The sequence below is a fragment of the Gopherus evgoodei genome, chromosome 15, assembly GCF_007399415.2.
Source record: "Gopherus evgoodei ecotype Sinaloan lineage chromosome 15, rGopEvg1_v1.p, whole genome shotgun sequence".
In the NCBI taxonomy this organism is placed as follows: domain Eukaryota; kingdom Metazoa; phylum Chordata; order Testudines; family Testudinidae; genus Gopherus; species Gopherus evgoodei.
In genome coordinates, this window is record NC_044336.1 from 10,208,102 (window position 1) to 10,224,487 (window position 16,386).

The window sequence follows — 16,386 nt, forward strand, 5'->3', positions numbered from 1 at the left end:
CAGTTCTTCAACTGCTTGATGTTTCCCTGAACAAACTCTTTAAAGACAGGCTACACAAAATATGGTCTGAATGGATGTGCTCAGGCATGGCAAAGCTGACCAAAGGCAGGAATCTTATGGAGCCTGAAATCAATCTGGTCACCCAGTGGATCAAGGACATGTGGGTGTCCATTCCCTCAGAAATGGTAGAAAAATCATTTAGGAAATTCTGTATCAGCAATGCACTCGATGGATCAGAAGATGATGCCATATTTGATGATGACATAACATAGGCTGATGATAAGAAGGAATCTGACTCTGAAGACAACCCTGCCGACACCTACAATGATAAAGCAGGTGCAGCTGTGACTGAAGCCGAGCTTAACAAACTGTTTTGAAAATCAGAGACTGATTCAGACTTCGAAGGATTTTAAAGATTTTTTAAAGTCTCATATTGTTCGAAGCTACTTGTTTTATATATCCATTTACTGATTTTAAATATTGACTGTAATTTTGAAGGTGAATACATATTTGTTCAGTTATTATTATAAACGGGTTTTTTTGTTAGACTACATTAAATCAATTCTAGCAAAACTTTTGAGTGTTTCTTGTGATGCCAGCTTTTAAAATATAGCAGGGGTCAGCAAACTTTGGCTCCCAGCTCATCAGGGTAAGCCACTGGCGGGTCAGGATGTTTTGTTTCCTTGGAGCGTCTCCATGCACAGAGCCCCTCAGCTCCCACTGTCTGCGGTTTGCCATTCCCAGCCAAGTAACTGTCGAAAATTCTCATTTTACACATAAAGGTGTCTAACCCATTTTTTAAACCTGCTGAATTCTTTGATTCAGTGATACCTTTTGACAATAAATTCCACAGATTATGCATTGCATAAAAAAGATATTTCCTTTTATCAGTGTTACGTGTGTTACCTTTCAGATTCACAGGACAACAACTTGTTCTTGTGATATGTTTTCTGACTAGCAAAGTACACTGAAGAGATATTTTCAGTGCGCTGTACACAGTGATGATCAAGTCTTTTTTCCTGAGCAGCTACAGTTAATTTAGAACCCAGCAAGCATCCATGAGTTGTTCTAGTAATTCCTTCCGAAGTGCATTACCTTTTATTTGTCAGTGCTTAATTTTATCAAGTGGACTCACCGATTCTTTTGCAGGCTTCCTGCTTCTGATATACTTTGGGAATCTTCTATTTGTCTTTATAGCTTTAGCTCCTGGCTCTTCAAAAGCCATTCTAGTCCTTTAATTTTCCTCATAATTTCCCACGCTGTAATTTACGTTCCTACTTGTGGGCTTCACCTGGACCAGATTTCCAAGTTTTAAAGGATTTGTTTGGCTTCAATAGTCACTCAAACTTTGCCATTTAGCCACACTGCTTTACTACTTGCCTGCCTGGTTCCCACTTGGTTCAGCAATATGCATACCTTCTGAGGCTTTTCTTGGTTTGTTTTTGTTTTTTAAGTAGCATCCATGTCATCTCAAATATTTTACTTCTTTCACTTTTAACTTCAGGGCCTTTTTGACTAGTCTGCATTTTACTGGTCTCCCTTTCTTAAGTTTAGTGTCACTTTATCCCTTTTAATGGATGAAAAACTGGTTTTAGTTTGATACAGTTATCAGTCTTTGAATATCACAAATTGAACATGCATGGTAGACTTTTTGTAAACTCTTGAAACACGCAGCTAAGTAAGGTTTCATTACATTTTTACACATGGATAACTTAGCTGCATACTTAGTATTTGTAAGGTGCATAGGACTCCATAGAGCAGCAGACTGAGGTTTCCCTCTCTGTACCACACAAAGCATGCAGTAATCCTTATTCAGTCCTTTCTACCCTGAAGGATCTATAGACAATGTGCCTACTCCCAAGTATACCGTACAGAGCTCGCAAGTACTTGAGAAAATTTGCTAACACATAGCTAAATTAGTTTTGTAGCTTACTGTCTCATCCCCTAAAAATTACACTCTGGGAAGGCTACATTTATCGGTGAAAAGAAAATATACAGGAACTGAGTAATGATAAAATAACTAAAATATCAGTAAGAACATTATATACAATTAATACAAAAGATGATAGACTGGAACACTATAAAAATTAAACTGATGTTTGTTGATTTAAAAAATTGATCAAATCATAATACATGTGCATCTAAGGTTGTAGACCTACATTTTGTGTATGATACACTGCTACAGTGTCTGGAAAACAGAATGCAATTGTATAGTTAGAGACACTGTGACCCACAGAAAGCAAAGGTAAGATTGCATATATACATCCTTAACTTGGGCATTCCTTGACTTGCGTGCTTAATCACACTATCTTAACAATCTACTAATAAGTCCTCTTCCATGAAATGTATGTTCAATAGGAATTAGGTCAAAATAACATACAACCTCAGGAATAATATTTCAAAAAGCCAAAAATATAATGTTTTCTTGACATTATCTAAATAGTTGCTGGAGAAACGAAGTCACTTCTTCACTATTTCCATATTTGTACAGAGCTGAATATGTATCAGGACAATCTGGCCCACCCAATTGAGATCTCCCTCAGGTATCTTTGCTGCAGACATCACCTTTGGTAACTGTCACTTCTCTGTGATACTTCTCTTAACTTCATCCCAGCAGCTGACTAATATACTCTGTACACCTACAGGACCTTCTATACAAGAATCTTAAACCATTTCACATACACCTCTACCTCAATATAACGCAACCCAATATAACACGAATTCGGCTATAACATGGTAAAGCGGTGCTCCAGGGTGACAGAGCTGCGCACTCCGGTGGACCAAAGCAAGTTTGATATAACGCAGTTTCACCTATAATGCGGTAAGATTTTTTGGCTCCTGAGGACAGAGTTATATCGAGGCAGAGGTGTATAACAGTGATTTAGTCTTCACAATACCTCATGACACACACCATTACCCTGCTATAACACGGTAGTGGGAAGCCAAAAATCCCTACCGCGTTATAGCTGAAACCTCATTATATTGGGATGGGGCAGCAGGGCTCCGGCAGTAATTTGAAGCGCTCCAGGCTCCAGCTGCTGCGGGGAGTCTGGACCCTTTAAATTGCCAGCGAGCCCCGCTGCCACAGCCCTGGGGTAAGGGAAGCAGGGCTCTAGCGGCATTTAAAGGGCCCGAGGCTCTCTGCAGCAGCCGGAGCCCCGAACCCTTTAAAGCACCGCCCAAGCCCCGCTGCCGCAGCTCCAGGGTAGCAGCGGCAGGGCTCCAGCGGTGATTTAAGGGCCCAGGGCTCCCTGCACCAGCCAGAGCCCTGGACCCATTAAAGCGCCGCCGGAGCCCCGCTGCTACCGCACTATACGTGAACCTGTGTTATATCAGGTCGCATTATAGCAGGGTAGAGGTGTACTTAAATATTAGTCATATTTTACACATGGGGAAACGCACAAGACATAAGGCCTAAGTTTTCAGAAAACATCCACTAATTTGGGGGTGTCTAATTTGAGACACGGTTCTGATTTTCAGAATTGCTGAGCATCTACAATTCCTGTTGACGTCAATGGAAGTTACAGATGATCAGCAACTCTTATTTACTTTCTCCACACTAGTCATGATTTCATAGACCTCAATCATATCCCCCCTGAGTCATCTCTTTTCCAAACTGAAAAGTTTCAGTCTTATTAATCTCTCCTCATACGGAAGCAGTTCCATTCCCCTAATCATATCTGCTGCCCTTTTCTGAACCTTTTCCAATTCCAATATCTCTTTTTTGAGACGTGGTTGTCCTATCTGCACACAGTATTCAAGATGTGGGCATATACAGAGGCAATATATTTCTAAAGGCTCTTTTCTAAAGCATATTTTTCCTTTTGCTTAGCACAACCATGAACTCTTGCTCCCATGTTCTTTCCACCCTGATCTTTTATTCCTTGTTGATCATTTTCTCTCTCTCTCTCTCTCTCTCTATATATATAGATAGATATATATAGATAGATATATATATAGACTCTATGCACTGAATTCCCTTCCACTCTCCAGATACCAGGGCAACAACTCTTTCCTCAAATCCCTCCGAAAGACCTACTTTTGTTAGGACTCAGCCCCCAAAACAAATGAACAGAATTTAAAGTTTGAGGAACTTACCTAAGTAACTCATTCTTCAGGGCCTCACACTACCTACTTTCTATGCCCTTTCTAGACAAAGGCCTGGTCTACATGGTGGGGGGGAGGAAATCGGTCTAAGATACGCAACTTCAGCAACATAAATAAAGTAGCTGAAGTTAACATACTTAGATCTACTCACCGTGGTCTAAAAACATTTGTTTACCCCTGTCCTCTGAGATTATTTCAACCGACAAAAAAAATACACTCCCTATAGGTTGTACATCCTCAAACCAAGAAATCTTACCTATAAATTTTTCAATTGTCATCTCTCGTGTTCCCAGATCTCCATACACTCCTTTCAGGCTGTTAATTAACCCTCTGACTTCTTGACTCTCTGCAAAACTCTCCAATATATTTCCCCTGGCAATGACATCTGGCTCCTGGCATCCACCTTCCTCTTGTTCAGAGCCATCCCCGTTCATCTCACTCAAAGCCATTTCCAAAGCCAGCAGCCAATTCTTCCTTGGTAACATAAGAGCAAACAATCATTTACAATTAAATTAAATCCCACGAGGCAGAGTGAGATAAAAAAGGGGCTGCCACCACCCCAGACCCAACATCCCACACGAGGGAGTGGGCAGGACTTAAAGAGGGGTCACCATCCCCTGAGACCCAACATCCCACGCCAAGGGGTAGATGGGATTGAAAGACGGGCCACCACTCCGGGATGCTGGAACAATCCAGTGCAGAGAGCCACTGAACCAAATTGCAAACACTGGATATAACGGAATGTACTTCAAGCCAAGGGGTGTGGCACCTATACCAACCCCACCCTCCCGAGACCCAGCATCCCACAGCTGAGGAAGGAGGTTTGAAAGAGACGTCATCCTCCTCCTAGCTGACTCCCGCTCCATCTTACATCAGGAGCCACTCCCGCGCTGCAGGTCACTCTCCTGTGGACCCCTCCCGCCCGTCAGCTCCGACACGCGGGATGCGGATGCCCCACCGCCCCATCCCAGCCCCGCCCCGCCCCACTCCACCGCAAGGCCCCATCCCCCCGCGGCCCGAACTCCCACAGCTCGCCCCCCAAGGCTGGGAATCATTGCCGGAGAGGAAGCTCCATCTCCAGCTACCCCATTCCCCGGGGACCCCTCACGCCGTCCATACGCGGAGCTGCTGTACCCGCAGCCACGGGCGGGGCTTCTAATCCCCGCTGGCTGGAGCAGTGCGGAACCAGGGGCCCAGGAGCTGCCGCGTTACCCTGGCAACCGCTGCTCCGCTACCGGGGCCTCTCAGCGGGCAGAACCTGCCTGTCCAGTGCTCAGCCCGGCCCGACTTGCTTCTCGGCTACGGGGCGCCGCGCGGGACAGAAAAACGCAGGCACTGCTCAGTTCCTGAACGCGGCCATTCCTCTCCTAGCCGCAGCAGCCGAGAGGGCGGGGAGTAGGCGGGCCTTGCAGAGAGCCTGTTTCCTGAGCTCCACTCACAAGCATGGAGGGGGTGGGGTTGTGGGAACAGGCTGCCTCAGCCTCAGATCCACAGTGGTTTGCCAGACAAAAGCACATTGGGTGGAGTTAAATGTCTTCTCAGGCAGATACAAAGGAAAATTCACAGAGTTCCAGGGTCTGAAATGTTGATGACTTTTGGGGAGCTAGCAGCCACTCCACCAGTGGTTTCCCCAGGAATTGCAATTAGGGGGTGTGTTCGCATTTATAGGGGGTTGTCAGGACCAATGAGATATATAAAAGAGATATGAATAAAGTACATGTTTTGTTAGGATTATGCAGATTTAACATAAGAATAATGCAAGTTACACCAAACACATAACAGGTCTAGATTTCTAAAAATATATACATTTTTAAAAAAAGTATTTAATTTAAATTAACTTTTGAAAAGTAAGCCATCATAGAATAAGAGGGAAGTCCTCTCATGGATCAGTAACTGGTTAAAAGATGGGAAACAAAGGGTAGGAATAAATTATCAGTTGTCAGAATGGAGAGAGATAAATAGTGGTATCCCTGAGGGGTTGGTACTGGGAAAATTACTGTTCAACATATTCATAGATGATCTGGAAAAATGGGTAAACAGTGAGATGACAAAATTTGCAGATGATACAAAACTATTCAAGATAGTTAAGTCCCAGGCAGAATGCGAAGAATTACAAAGGGATCTCATAAAACTGGGTGACTGGGCAACAAAAATGGCAGATGAAATTTAATGTTGATAAATGCAAAGTAATGCACATTGGAAAGCAATCTCAACTATACATACAAAATGATGGCATCTGAATTAGCTGTTAACACTCATGAAAGATCTTGGAGTCATTGTGGATAGTTCTCTGAAAACATCCGCTCAATGTGCAGCAGCAGTCACAAAAGCAAACGATCTTGGGAATCATTAAGAAAGGGATAGATAAGACAGAAAATATCATATTGCCTCTATATAAATCCATGGTACATGCACACCTTGAATAGTGTGTGCAGATCTGGTCACCCATCCTAAAAAATATATATTGGAATTGGAAAAGGTACAGAGATGGGCAACTAAAATTATCAGGGGTATGAAACATGAGGAGAGATTAAAATGACTGGGAATTTTCATCTTAGAAAAGAGATGAGTAATGGGGATATGATAGAGGTCTACAAAATCTTGACTGGTGCAAAGAAAGTGAATGAGGAAATTTTATTTAATCCTTCACATAAAACAAGAACTAGCAGTCACCCAATGAAATTAATAGGCAGCAGGTTTTAAAAAAAACAAAAGGAAGTACTTCTTCACACAATATAAAGTCAATCCAGGGAACTCTTTGCCAGGGGATGCTGTGAAGACCAAAACTATAACAGGATTATAAAAAGAACTAGATAAATTCCTGAAGAACAGGTCCATCTGTGGCTATTAGCCAGGATGGGGAGGGATGCAATACCATGCTCTGAGTGTCCCTAGCCTGTTTGCCAGAAGCTGGGAATGGGCAACAGGGGATGGTCACTTGATGATTACCTGTTCTGTTCATTCCCTCTGAAGCACCTGGCCTTGACCACTGTTGTAAGACAGGATACTGGGCTATATGGACCATTGGTCTGACCCAGTATGATCATTCTTATGTAAAAATTAATAATAATAAAAATGTTTAGTACAGAAACTCCCCAACATAATGACCTCCCAAGATAACAACAATGTGAGATAACAACCTTGGCAAATAATGCATTTAAAAAATCTTGGCCTACTAGGAAACATTTATTTAAGTTTCCATTCCCAGTCACAAATCTAGCATTCTGGAGCAAAGTGACTAAAATATAGTCCAACAAACAAATGTTTATTTAACATGCCCCTTACTTTTCCTTCCACGGCACTCCACTCACTGGTGCTGTCCTTGGTCAGTGGAGATTCAGAGTTCAGAGGTGCTTTCACGTGAGTATACTTGCCAGGTGGGGGACAAGAAGGCACCTTGCTTGTTCCTCCAGCTGCTCACTGTTCGCTCTGGCCACATCTGTTCGTTGTGCCACCGTTCACTCCACCACTCTGTTGCCAATGGCCCTGCACAGTCACCTTCGGCTGCCACCTGCCACTGTGACCTCTGCGAGTTGGTCTCTCAAGGTTCCACCAGCTCTCAGTGATTTCAGCTGAGCTCTCAGTGTGGGAACCTCGCTCGCTGCTAGTACAGTCTGGGCTGTCTCTTACACAAAAACACTGTCCCCACAACAGGACTAAGCACTTAGACCTGATTGTCAGTGATTTCAGCTGCAGTGCTCACTTAACAGAACAGAAAATTCTCTATGGACCCTAATCAGCTCTATCTTTAAACAGTGGAGAGGGACAGGTCCCCACCCTCTCTCTTGATGCCTTCAAATCATCACAGGTTAAGTACAGTTCTGCTGCCCTTTACTCATACCATAAGAACAACATTTCATCCCTCATTCCCCCCACAGTCAAGTGGTTTGTAACCCAACCCCAGCCAAAATCTATCACTTGGACAACACAGATCTGTTTGCTGGATACCTAGGTAAATTAGGTTTGAATGTAAATACAATCTGGCCTTGAGGCCTTTCCCCACACCCCCAGTTCATCACTATCTGTCAAGGAGAGCTCATTTAGACTTTGCTTACAAATCATCATCTGAAATTATTAGGTTGGCCAACATCACCGAAATGAATGCACTGACATCATAAAAAACAACAGCTGTATAAGGAAGTAAGGAAGCTAGTCCATGTTCATACTTTTAAAATCTATTATACTTTTTCAGATACACATATTTTATCGTACACTCTATAAGCTTTTAAAGTGTGTATTAATGTTTCAGTTTAAATTCAGATTTCCAAACAGTCACTAAATTGGTATGTAACTAGCTCACAAAACTTGGGGGGGTGTTGGGGAAATTTTGGGGGGGGTATACCCCCCCCGGGAGGGGTGTAGGGAAATCACTGCACTCCACTACCCCCCATTAGGTATGTAGTCCTCACACTGGGTCTGTGTGCCAGGCAGGTGTGTGTGTCTCTCTTTCACACACACACACCCCTTCATCCAGCATTTGCTAGTTTTAGATGCCCAGTTTGAGATGCCTTGGGCCCTGTTCTCAAAAATGCCATGCATCCCCAACTCCATTTGAAGTCAGTGGGAGCTGCCAGCTCTGAGCACCTCAGAAAATCATAGAGTCATAGACTTTAAGATCAGATCCTACATATTTCAAAGCTGGGTATTCCACAATTGAGGTACCAACATTCACTGACCCTTTTGAAAAAATTGGCCTATATCACTTGCCAAAGGAGGTCATTGTCAAGGCAGGCATTAGAACTCAGGTGTTCCTGGCCTCTAGCCCTGGGGGACATCTGCCTCTAGTTTAGCACTTATACTAGGTGTTAAGAGTCATCAGTGAGAACCCTTCTTTGACAGCCTTTGGAAATGGGTACACATGCTATAAGAGGTGATTGAGCTAATCAGTTCTGACTAATACTGTTACACTCCAATAAAAAATAAAAAAGACTGTAGTGTCTGCCAGCCTAATCAGCTGGTTGTCAACCTACTTGTACAGCTTCCCTATCAAGCCTTGGATTTGCTCTGGGTGCATGTGACCTGTTTGTTATGCATTATTAGACTATCCAAAATTCACACTAGGATGTCTGTGGTCCCAAGATAGCAGCTTTGTCCAGCTCAGCAAATGTAGAACCCTGCTCTTGCCATTAAGAGCTCCACTGAGTTTGTCTCAGGAGTCACTCCGCATAGGTTGTAAGCAGAATGGCTCGCAGACAATCAAATCACTCCATTTATGATCCTATTTCATGAGCAGTTGCATGTTGTCTGCATAGATCTTTAGTCAACACAGAAACATGCAGTATATGCTTTAGCACAGAATAAGACAATGACCAATCATGAGCCAAATCATATTCAGTCCTGGAAATAAAATGAACTGTTTTCATACAGTTGATCGGGGGGGGGGATGAGAGGGGGGAAAGTGTGACTGTGCAGATCCTAAAAACAGCTGCTATCACATGACAGTGATCACCTATGTTAGGAACATCAACACCTTCCACCTTGATGCCTGCCCTATCAGGAAGTGCATCACCATATGTCCTATGCGCACAAGCGACCAGGGAGCTTAGCGAACAGGAGCTGCTAACAGGGAGTTTTGCAAGGGAGTTTGGAAGGGGAGTAGGAAGGGAGGGGGGTCCCTTGTCGGTCTCATCTGGGACCCATTGGTCCCCTGAACCCATAACCTGAGCCACATCGAAAACCTTTCTGTTTACAGCAGAGAGGAGCGGACAGGGAGCTGTAGATGGGAATTTGAGAGACTTTGACAGAGGGAGGCTTACAATGGTGAGGAGGACCCGCAACACCTGTGCCAGCACTGCTTCTGTCTCCTCCACCTGCGCCTCTAGCCAGACAGAGCACCAAAGCATGGATGCTTTTACCCAGATTCTGGTGTGGGCTTGCAAAGACTGTAATTTGCAATTTCCACTTACTGATATCCAGGCTGGGGGTGGCATCCAATGTGAAAGGTGCCTACTGGTGGAATCTCTCAGGCAGCAGGTGGAGGAGCTACAGGAGGAGGTGGCCAGGCTGAGGAACATCCATGTCCATGAGCAATTCCTGGACAGTATCCATGTGGAGACAGCTGATGGTGCTGTCCCAGTTGACAGGACTACTGACACTCCAGTGGAGGAGGAGGCTCAGGGTGGACACAGCCAGCTGGTTACTTCTAGCAGCAGGCAGTGCTCCACCGCTTCTGCAAACCCTCTTGTTGTGGTAAAAGATAACCATTATGCTCTTCTTGATACAGGAGAGAAGAAATCACCCCCAACAGTTAAGGGGGTGAAGCCTCTTACCCCTAAGGCTGGGAGGTCTGCTGCTACCACTGATAAGAAACGTAGGGTAGTGGTGGTTGGAGACTCTCTGCTGAGGGGGACGGAGACACCCATCTGTCGCCCTGACCGTTCATCCCGGGAGGTATGCTGCCTGCCAGGGGCCCGTATCCGAGATGTTACAGAGGCTTTGTCGAGGATTATCCGGCCTTCTGACTACTATCCCATGCTACTCATCCATGTGGGCACAAATGATACTGCGAGGTGTGACGCTGAGCAGATCAAGAGTGACTACAGCTCAAACTAGCTATGGGAATAAAGGGAAACAAGAAGACTTTTTATCAATACATTAGAAGCAAGAGGAAGACTAAGGACAGGATAGGCCCACTGCTCAATGAGGAGGGGGTAACAGTAACGGGAGACTTGGAAATGGCAGAGATGCTTAATGACTTATTTGTTTCGGTCTTCACTGAGAAGTCTGAAGGAATGTCTAGTATAGTGAATGCTTACGGGAAGAGGGTAGGTTTAGAAGAGAAAATAAGGAAAGAGCAAGTAAAAAATCACTTAGAAAAGTTAGATGCCTGCAAGTCACCAGGGCCTGATGAAATGCATCCTAGAATACTCAAGGAGTTAATGGAAGAGGTATCTGAGCCTCTAGCTATTATCTTTGGGAAATCATGGGAGACGGGGGAGATTCCAGAAGACTGGAAGGGGGCAAATATAGTGCCCATCTATAAAAAGGGAAATAAAAACAACCCAGGAAACTACAGACCAGTTAGTTTAACCTCTGTGCCAGGGAAGATAATGGAGCAGGTAATCAAAGAAATCATCTGCAAACACTTGGAAGGTGGTAAGGTGATAGGGAATAGCCAGCATGGATTTGTAAAGAACAAATCGTGTCAAACTAATCTGATAGCGTTCTTTGATAGGATAACGAGCCTTGTGGATAAGGGAGAAGCGGTGGATGTGATATACCTAGACTTTAGTAAAGCATTTGATACAGTTTCGCATGATATTCTTATAGATAAGCTAGGAAAGTACAATTTAGATGAGGCTACTATAAGGTGGGTGCATAACTGGCTGGATAACCGTACTCAGAGAGTAGTTGTTAATGGCTCCCAATCCTGCTGGAAAGGTATAACAAGTGGGGTTCTGCAGGGGTCTGTTTTGGGACCGGTTCTGTTCAATATCTTCATCAACGATTTAGATGTTGGCATAGAAAGTATGCTTATTAAGTTTGCGGACGATACCAAACTGGGAGGGATTGCAACTGCTCTGGAGGACAGGGTCAAAATTCAAAATGATCTGCACAAATTGGAGAAATGGTCTGAGGTAAAGAGGATGAAGTTCAATAAAGATAAATGCAAAGTGCTCCACTTAGGAAGGAACAATCAGTTTCACACATACAGAATGGGAAGAGACTGTCTAGGAAGGAGTATGGCAGAAAGAGATCTAGGGGTCATAGTGGACCACAAGCTTAATATGAGTGAACAGTGTGATACTGTTGCAAAAAAAGCAAACATGATTCTGGGATGCATTAACAGGTGTGTTGTAAACAAGACACGAGAAGTCATTCTTCCGCTTTACTCTGCGCTGGTTAGGCCTCAACTGGAGTATTGTGTCCAGTTCTGGGCACCGCATTTCAAGAAAGATGTGGAGAAATTGGAGAGGGTCCAGAGAAGAGCAACAAGAATGATTAAAGGTCTTGAGAACATGACCTATGAAGGAAGGCTGAAGGAATTGGGTTTGTTTAGTTTGGAAAAGAGAAGACTGAGGCCATGTCTACATCTAAAATTTTGCAGCGCTGGTTGTTACAGCTGTATTAGTACAGCTGTATAGGGCCAGCGCTGCAGAGTGGCCACACTTACAGCAACCAGCGCTGCAAGTGGTGTTAGATGTGGCCACACTGCAGCGCTGTTGGGCGGCTTCAAGGGGGGTTCCGGGAACGCGAGAGCAAACCGGGGAAGGAGACCAGCTTCGCCGCGGTTTGCTCTCGCGTTCCCGGAGCCACCCTGCAAACCGCAGGGAAGGAGACCTGCTTGCTCGGGGTTCCGGGAACGAGAGAGCAAACCGGGAAAGGAGACCAGCTTCGCCGTGGTTTGCTCTCGCGTTCCCGGAGCCACCCAGCAAACCGCAGGGAAGGAGACCTGCTTGCTCGGGGTTCCGGGAACGAGAGAGCAAGCCGGGGAAGGAGACCAGCTTCGCCGCGGCTTGCTCTAGCGTTCCCGGAGCCACCCTGCAAACCGCAGGGAAGGAGAACCGCTTGCTTGGCGGTTCGGGGAACGAGAGAGCAAACCGGGAAAGGAGACCAGCTTCGCCGCGGTTTGCTCTCGCGTTCCCGGAGCCACCCTGCAAACCGCAGGGAAGGAGAACCGCTTGCTCGGGGTTCCGGGAACGAGAGAGCAAACCGGGCGAAGCTGGTCTCCTTCCCCGGTTTGCTCTCTCGTTCCCGGAACCCCGAACAAGCGGTTCTCCTTCCCTGCGGTTTGCAGGGTGGCTCCGGGAACGCGAGAGCAAACCGCGGCGAAGCTGGTCTCCTTTCCCGGTTTGCTCTCTCGTTCCCCGAACCGCCGAGCAAGCGGTTCTCCTTCCCTGCGGTTTGCAGGGTGGCTCCGGGAACGAGAGAGCAAACCGGGAAAGGAGACCAGCTTCACCACGGTTTGCTCTCGCGTTCCCGGAGCCACCCTGCAAACCGCAGGGAAGGAGAACCGCTTGCTCGGCGGTTCGGGGAACGAGAGAGCAAACCGGGAAAGGAGACCAGCTTCGCCGCGGTTTGCTCTCGCGTTCCCGGAGCCACCCTGCAAACCGCAGGGAAGGAGAACCGCTTGCTCGGCGGTTCGGGGAACGAGAGAGCAAACCGGGAAAGGAGACCAGCTTCTCCGCGGTTTGCTCTCGCGTTCCCGGAGCCACCCTGCAAACCGCAGGGAAGGAGAACCGCTTGCTCGGGGTTCCGGGAACGAGAGAGCAAACCGGGAAAGGAGACCAGCTTGATTACCAGAGGCTTACTCGTTCCACGGAGGTCAAGAAAAGCGCTGGTAAGTGTCTACATTGGATTACCAGCGCTGGATCACCAGCGCTGGATCCTCTACACCCCAGACAAAACGGGAGTACGGCCAGCGCTGCAAACAGGGAGTTGCAGCGCTGGTGATGCCCTGCAGATGTGTACACCTTCAAAGTTGCAGCGCTGTAACTCCCTCACCAGCGCTGCAACTTTCTGATGTAGACAAGCCCTGAGAGGGGACCTGATAGCAGTTTTCAGGTATCTAAAAAGGTGTCATCAGGAGGAGGGAGAAAACTTGTTCACCTTAGCCTCCAATGATAGAACAAGAAGCAATGGGCTTAAACTGCAGCAAGGGAGATTTAGGTTGGACATTAGAAAAAAGTTCCTAACTGTCAGGGTAGTTAAACACTGGAATAGATTGCCTAGGGAAGTTGTGGAATCTCCATCGCTGGAGATATTTTAGAGTAGGTTAGATAAATGTCTATCAGGGATGGTCTAGACAGTATTTGGTCCTGCCATGAGGGCAGGGGACTGGACTCGATGACCTCTCGAGGTCCCTTCCAGTCCTAGAGTCTATGAGTCTATGTTTTTCCAGAAATACCTGGGCACGAGGATCCCAAAATAAAAGAAAAAAAAGGGGATGGAGTGTTAGGATATAGATATTCAAGCCTGTCTGTAAAGGCCTATATTTTAATAATTTAGGTATATGTTTATCATTTAGCTAGTTATAAAAGTATAAAAGAAAGAATCAAAATCACTGTCTGCCTGTGTAAGAGCCTTCTCTCACTGTGACAGTCTGAGGCCCTGTTCTTAAGCTAAGGCCTTTGGCTCAGCAGTAGGAGCAGCCATAAGCTGGAAAGTGTACGGTCACGTCCAGACACATTTCAAACCAGTCATATTGAAATAAACCAATCCAATCTATCACCTCCACATAAAGGGAAGAGCCTAGAAGATTTAGAGGGAAATTTAGTTTGATAGTTTTCTGTTTGGTCAGAACTCACTTATCAATAAACATAGTTGGGAAACCCTTATGTCTTTATAGATGTAGTTGTGAAATCCTCACTTCTGTATTGTTTTGTCATTATAGTTCCCACTTTGCTATTGTTTATTTGCATGGTCTCTGTCTGGTTCTGTGATTGTTTCTATCTGACATATAATTAATTTTGCTGGCTGTAAACTAATTAAGGTGGTGGGATATAATTGGTTAACTAATCGCGTTACAATGTTAGGATTGGTTAGGTAAATTTCAGTAAAATATTAGTTCATGTATAGCTAAGAATACTACTATATACATTAGGGCCAAACAGGAAATAAGTTGGGAATCAAAAATAAGGAAAAGAAAACTTGGATATAAGCTTGCTGGAAGTTCAGCCCAATAAACATCAAATTGTTTGCACCTTCGCACTTCGGGTATTGTTATTCTCCATTCTTGTTAGAAGGACCAGGGAAGTGGAAGGGTGAAGGAATAAGCCCTCTAACAAGTGTCACTGTGCAGATACTAAAAATGGCTATCACAACAGTGATCACTTATGTTAGGAATGTTTCTCTTCCTACTGGCTATTACCTATCCCCAGAAACTCTCCACCTCAGTTAATTCCAGCCCAATAGCTCACTCTCCAGGCATACTTCAGCTCTATTCCAGGACCTTATTCCCATCCACTGCTGTGTTCCCTCCAAGAACCCAGCATCCAATCTTCCACTTTCTCCTTCCTGCCATGCCTCCTGTTGTTGAGAGTCCCATTACCCAACAATTCCACCCCCTCCCAAATAACAGTCCCATCGTTAGTTTCAACTTCACTAACCCAGAAAAGCTGTAATCACAAGATATAGAAACATCAGAATCTTGTTAATGCAGTGCAAGTATCTAGATTTTATTTGATGTGCACATATGTTAATTTCACATTTTACAAAGTAGTATATGTATTTTAGTTCACATTTTAGGTAATGCATATTAACTCTCATGGACTTTGTTATCTTAGATCTGGATTCTCAATCCAATAATTACATAATCAATTTAGTTATAAACAAGATTCCACCTTTCCATTTCAATCACAGAAGCATAATCACTTGTAATAATTTGGCCTCATTTTAACTGAATTCAGAAGCAGTATGGTTTTTAATCTAAGCTTCTAATTCTGCCATTATATTTATGAACAATGAAATTTGATTACTGTCCCAAATTTGAGATTTTAAAGTGAGATTATATAAATTAAACAAAATTTAAAACATACAAAAGTAGATAAAACAAACCTATGTTGTTTCAATAGCTGCTGTGATTTATTTAATTGGAAGGATGATGTTTTTCAAGTTGTGATTCATAATAGCAGTGCTAACAATAAAAGAAAAGTGGCAAAGTATATTTGATCATTTTAACTCTGTTTTACTCATTTGTCATTATAAATCTTTGGAAGCCTACAATTACAGGCATGATCCCTCCCAAAACACATATTCGTATTCATGTATGTGTTTGTGGGATTTTAATTATAACTGCTTTCTTTCCTTACCACTTCTTTTTTTCCATTAAAAGGATAATTAGGTTTGTTATTGTATGCTTGCTCACAATTCTGGGCTGCTAATACTACATCTGTTTGGACACAAATCAGACATCAGGAATTACAACATTAAAAAAACAGCAGGAGAGCATTTCAATCTCCCTGGACACTCAATACCAGACTCATAAGTGGTCATTCTTCAACAAAAACAACTTAAAAAACAGACTTCAACAAGAAACTGCAGAACTGGAAGTAATTTGCAAACTTGACACCATCAAATTAGGCCTGAATAAAGACTGGGAGTGGCTGAGTCACTACAAAAAATAATTTTTCTTCTGTTGATACTCACCTTTTCTTGTCAACTGTTAGGAACGGGCCACATCCACTGTAATTTAATTAGCTCATTAGCACTGACCCCACCTCCCCACTTGATAAGGCAACTCCCATCTCTTCATGTACTATATATTTATATCTGTCTACTGAATTTTTCACTCCATGCATCTGATGAAGTGGGTTATAGCCCACAAAAGCTTAAGCCCAA

General features: G+C 44.3%; 1 protein-coding gene across 8 annotated transcripts in view; it reads right to left on the minus strand.

The window, feature by feature from the left end:
• TBCD (tubulin folding cofactor D) overlaps positions 1-5,492 on the minus strand; it is a 228,936-nt gene extending 223,444 nt beyond the window's left edge. For 3 of the 8 annotated variants that reach the window (XM_030534206.1, XM_030534205.1, XM_030534198.1), the window contains exons 1-2: positions 5,320-5,492; positions 4,364-4,581 (exon numbers count right to left, since the gene is read on the minus strand). In XM_030534206.1, the coding sequence (XP_030390066.1) occupies positions 4,364-4,556 (193 nt within the window). In that variant the 5' untranslated portion in view covers positions 4,557-4,581; positions 5,320-5,492. The other 5 variants (XM_030534204.1, XM_030534199.1, XM_030534201.1 and 2 more) reach the window with 5 other exon arrangements.
• Between the last annotated feature and the right edge of the window lie 10,894 nt (positions 5,493-16,386).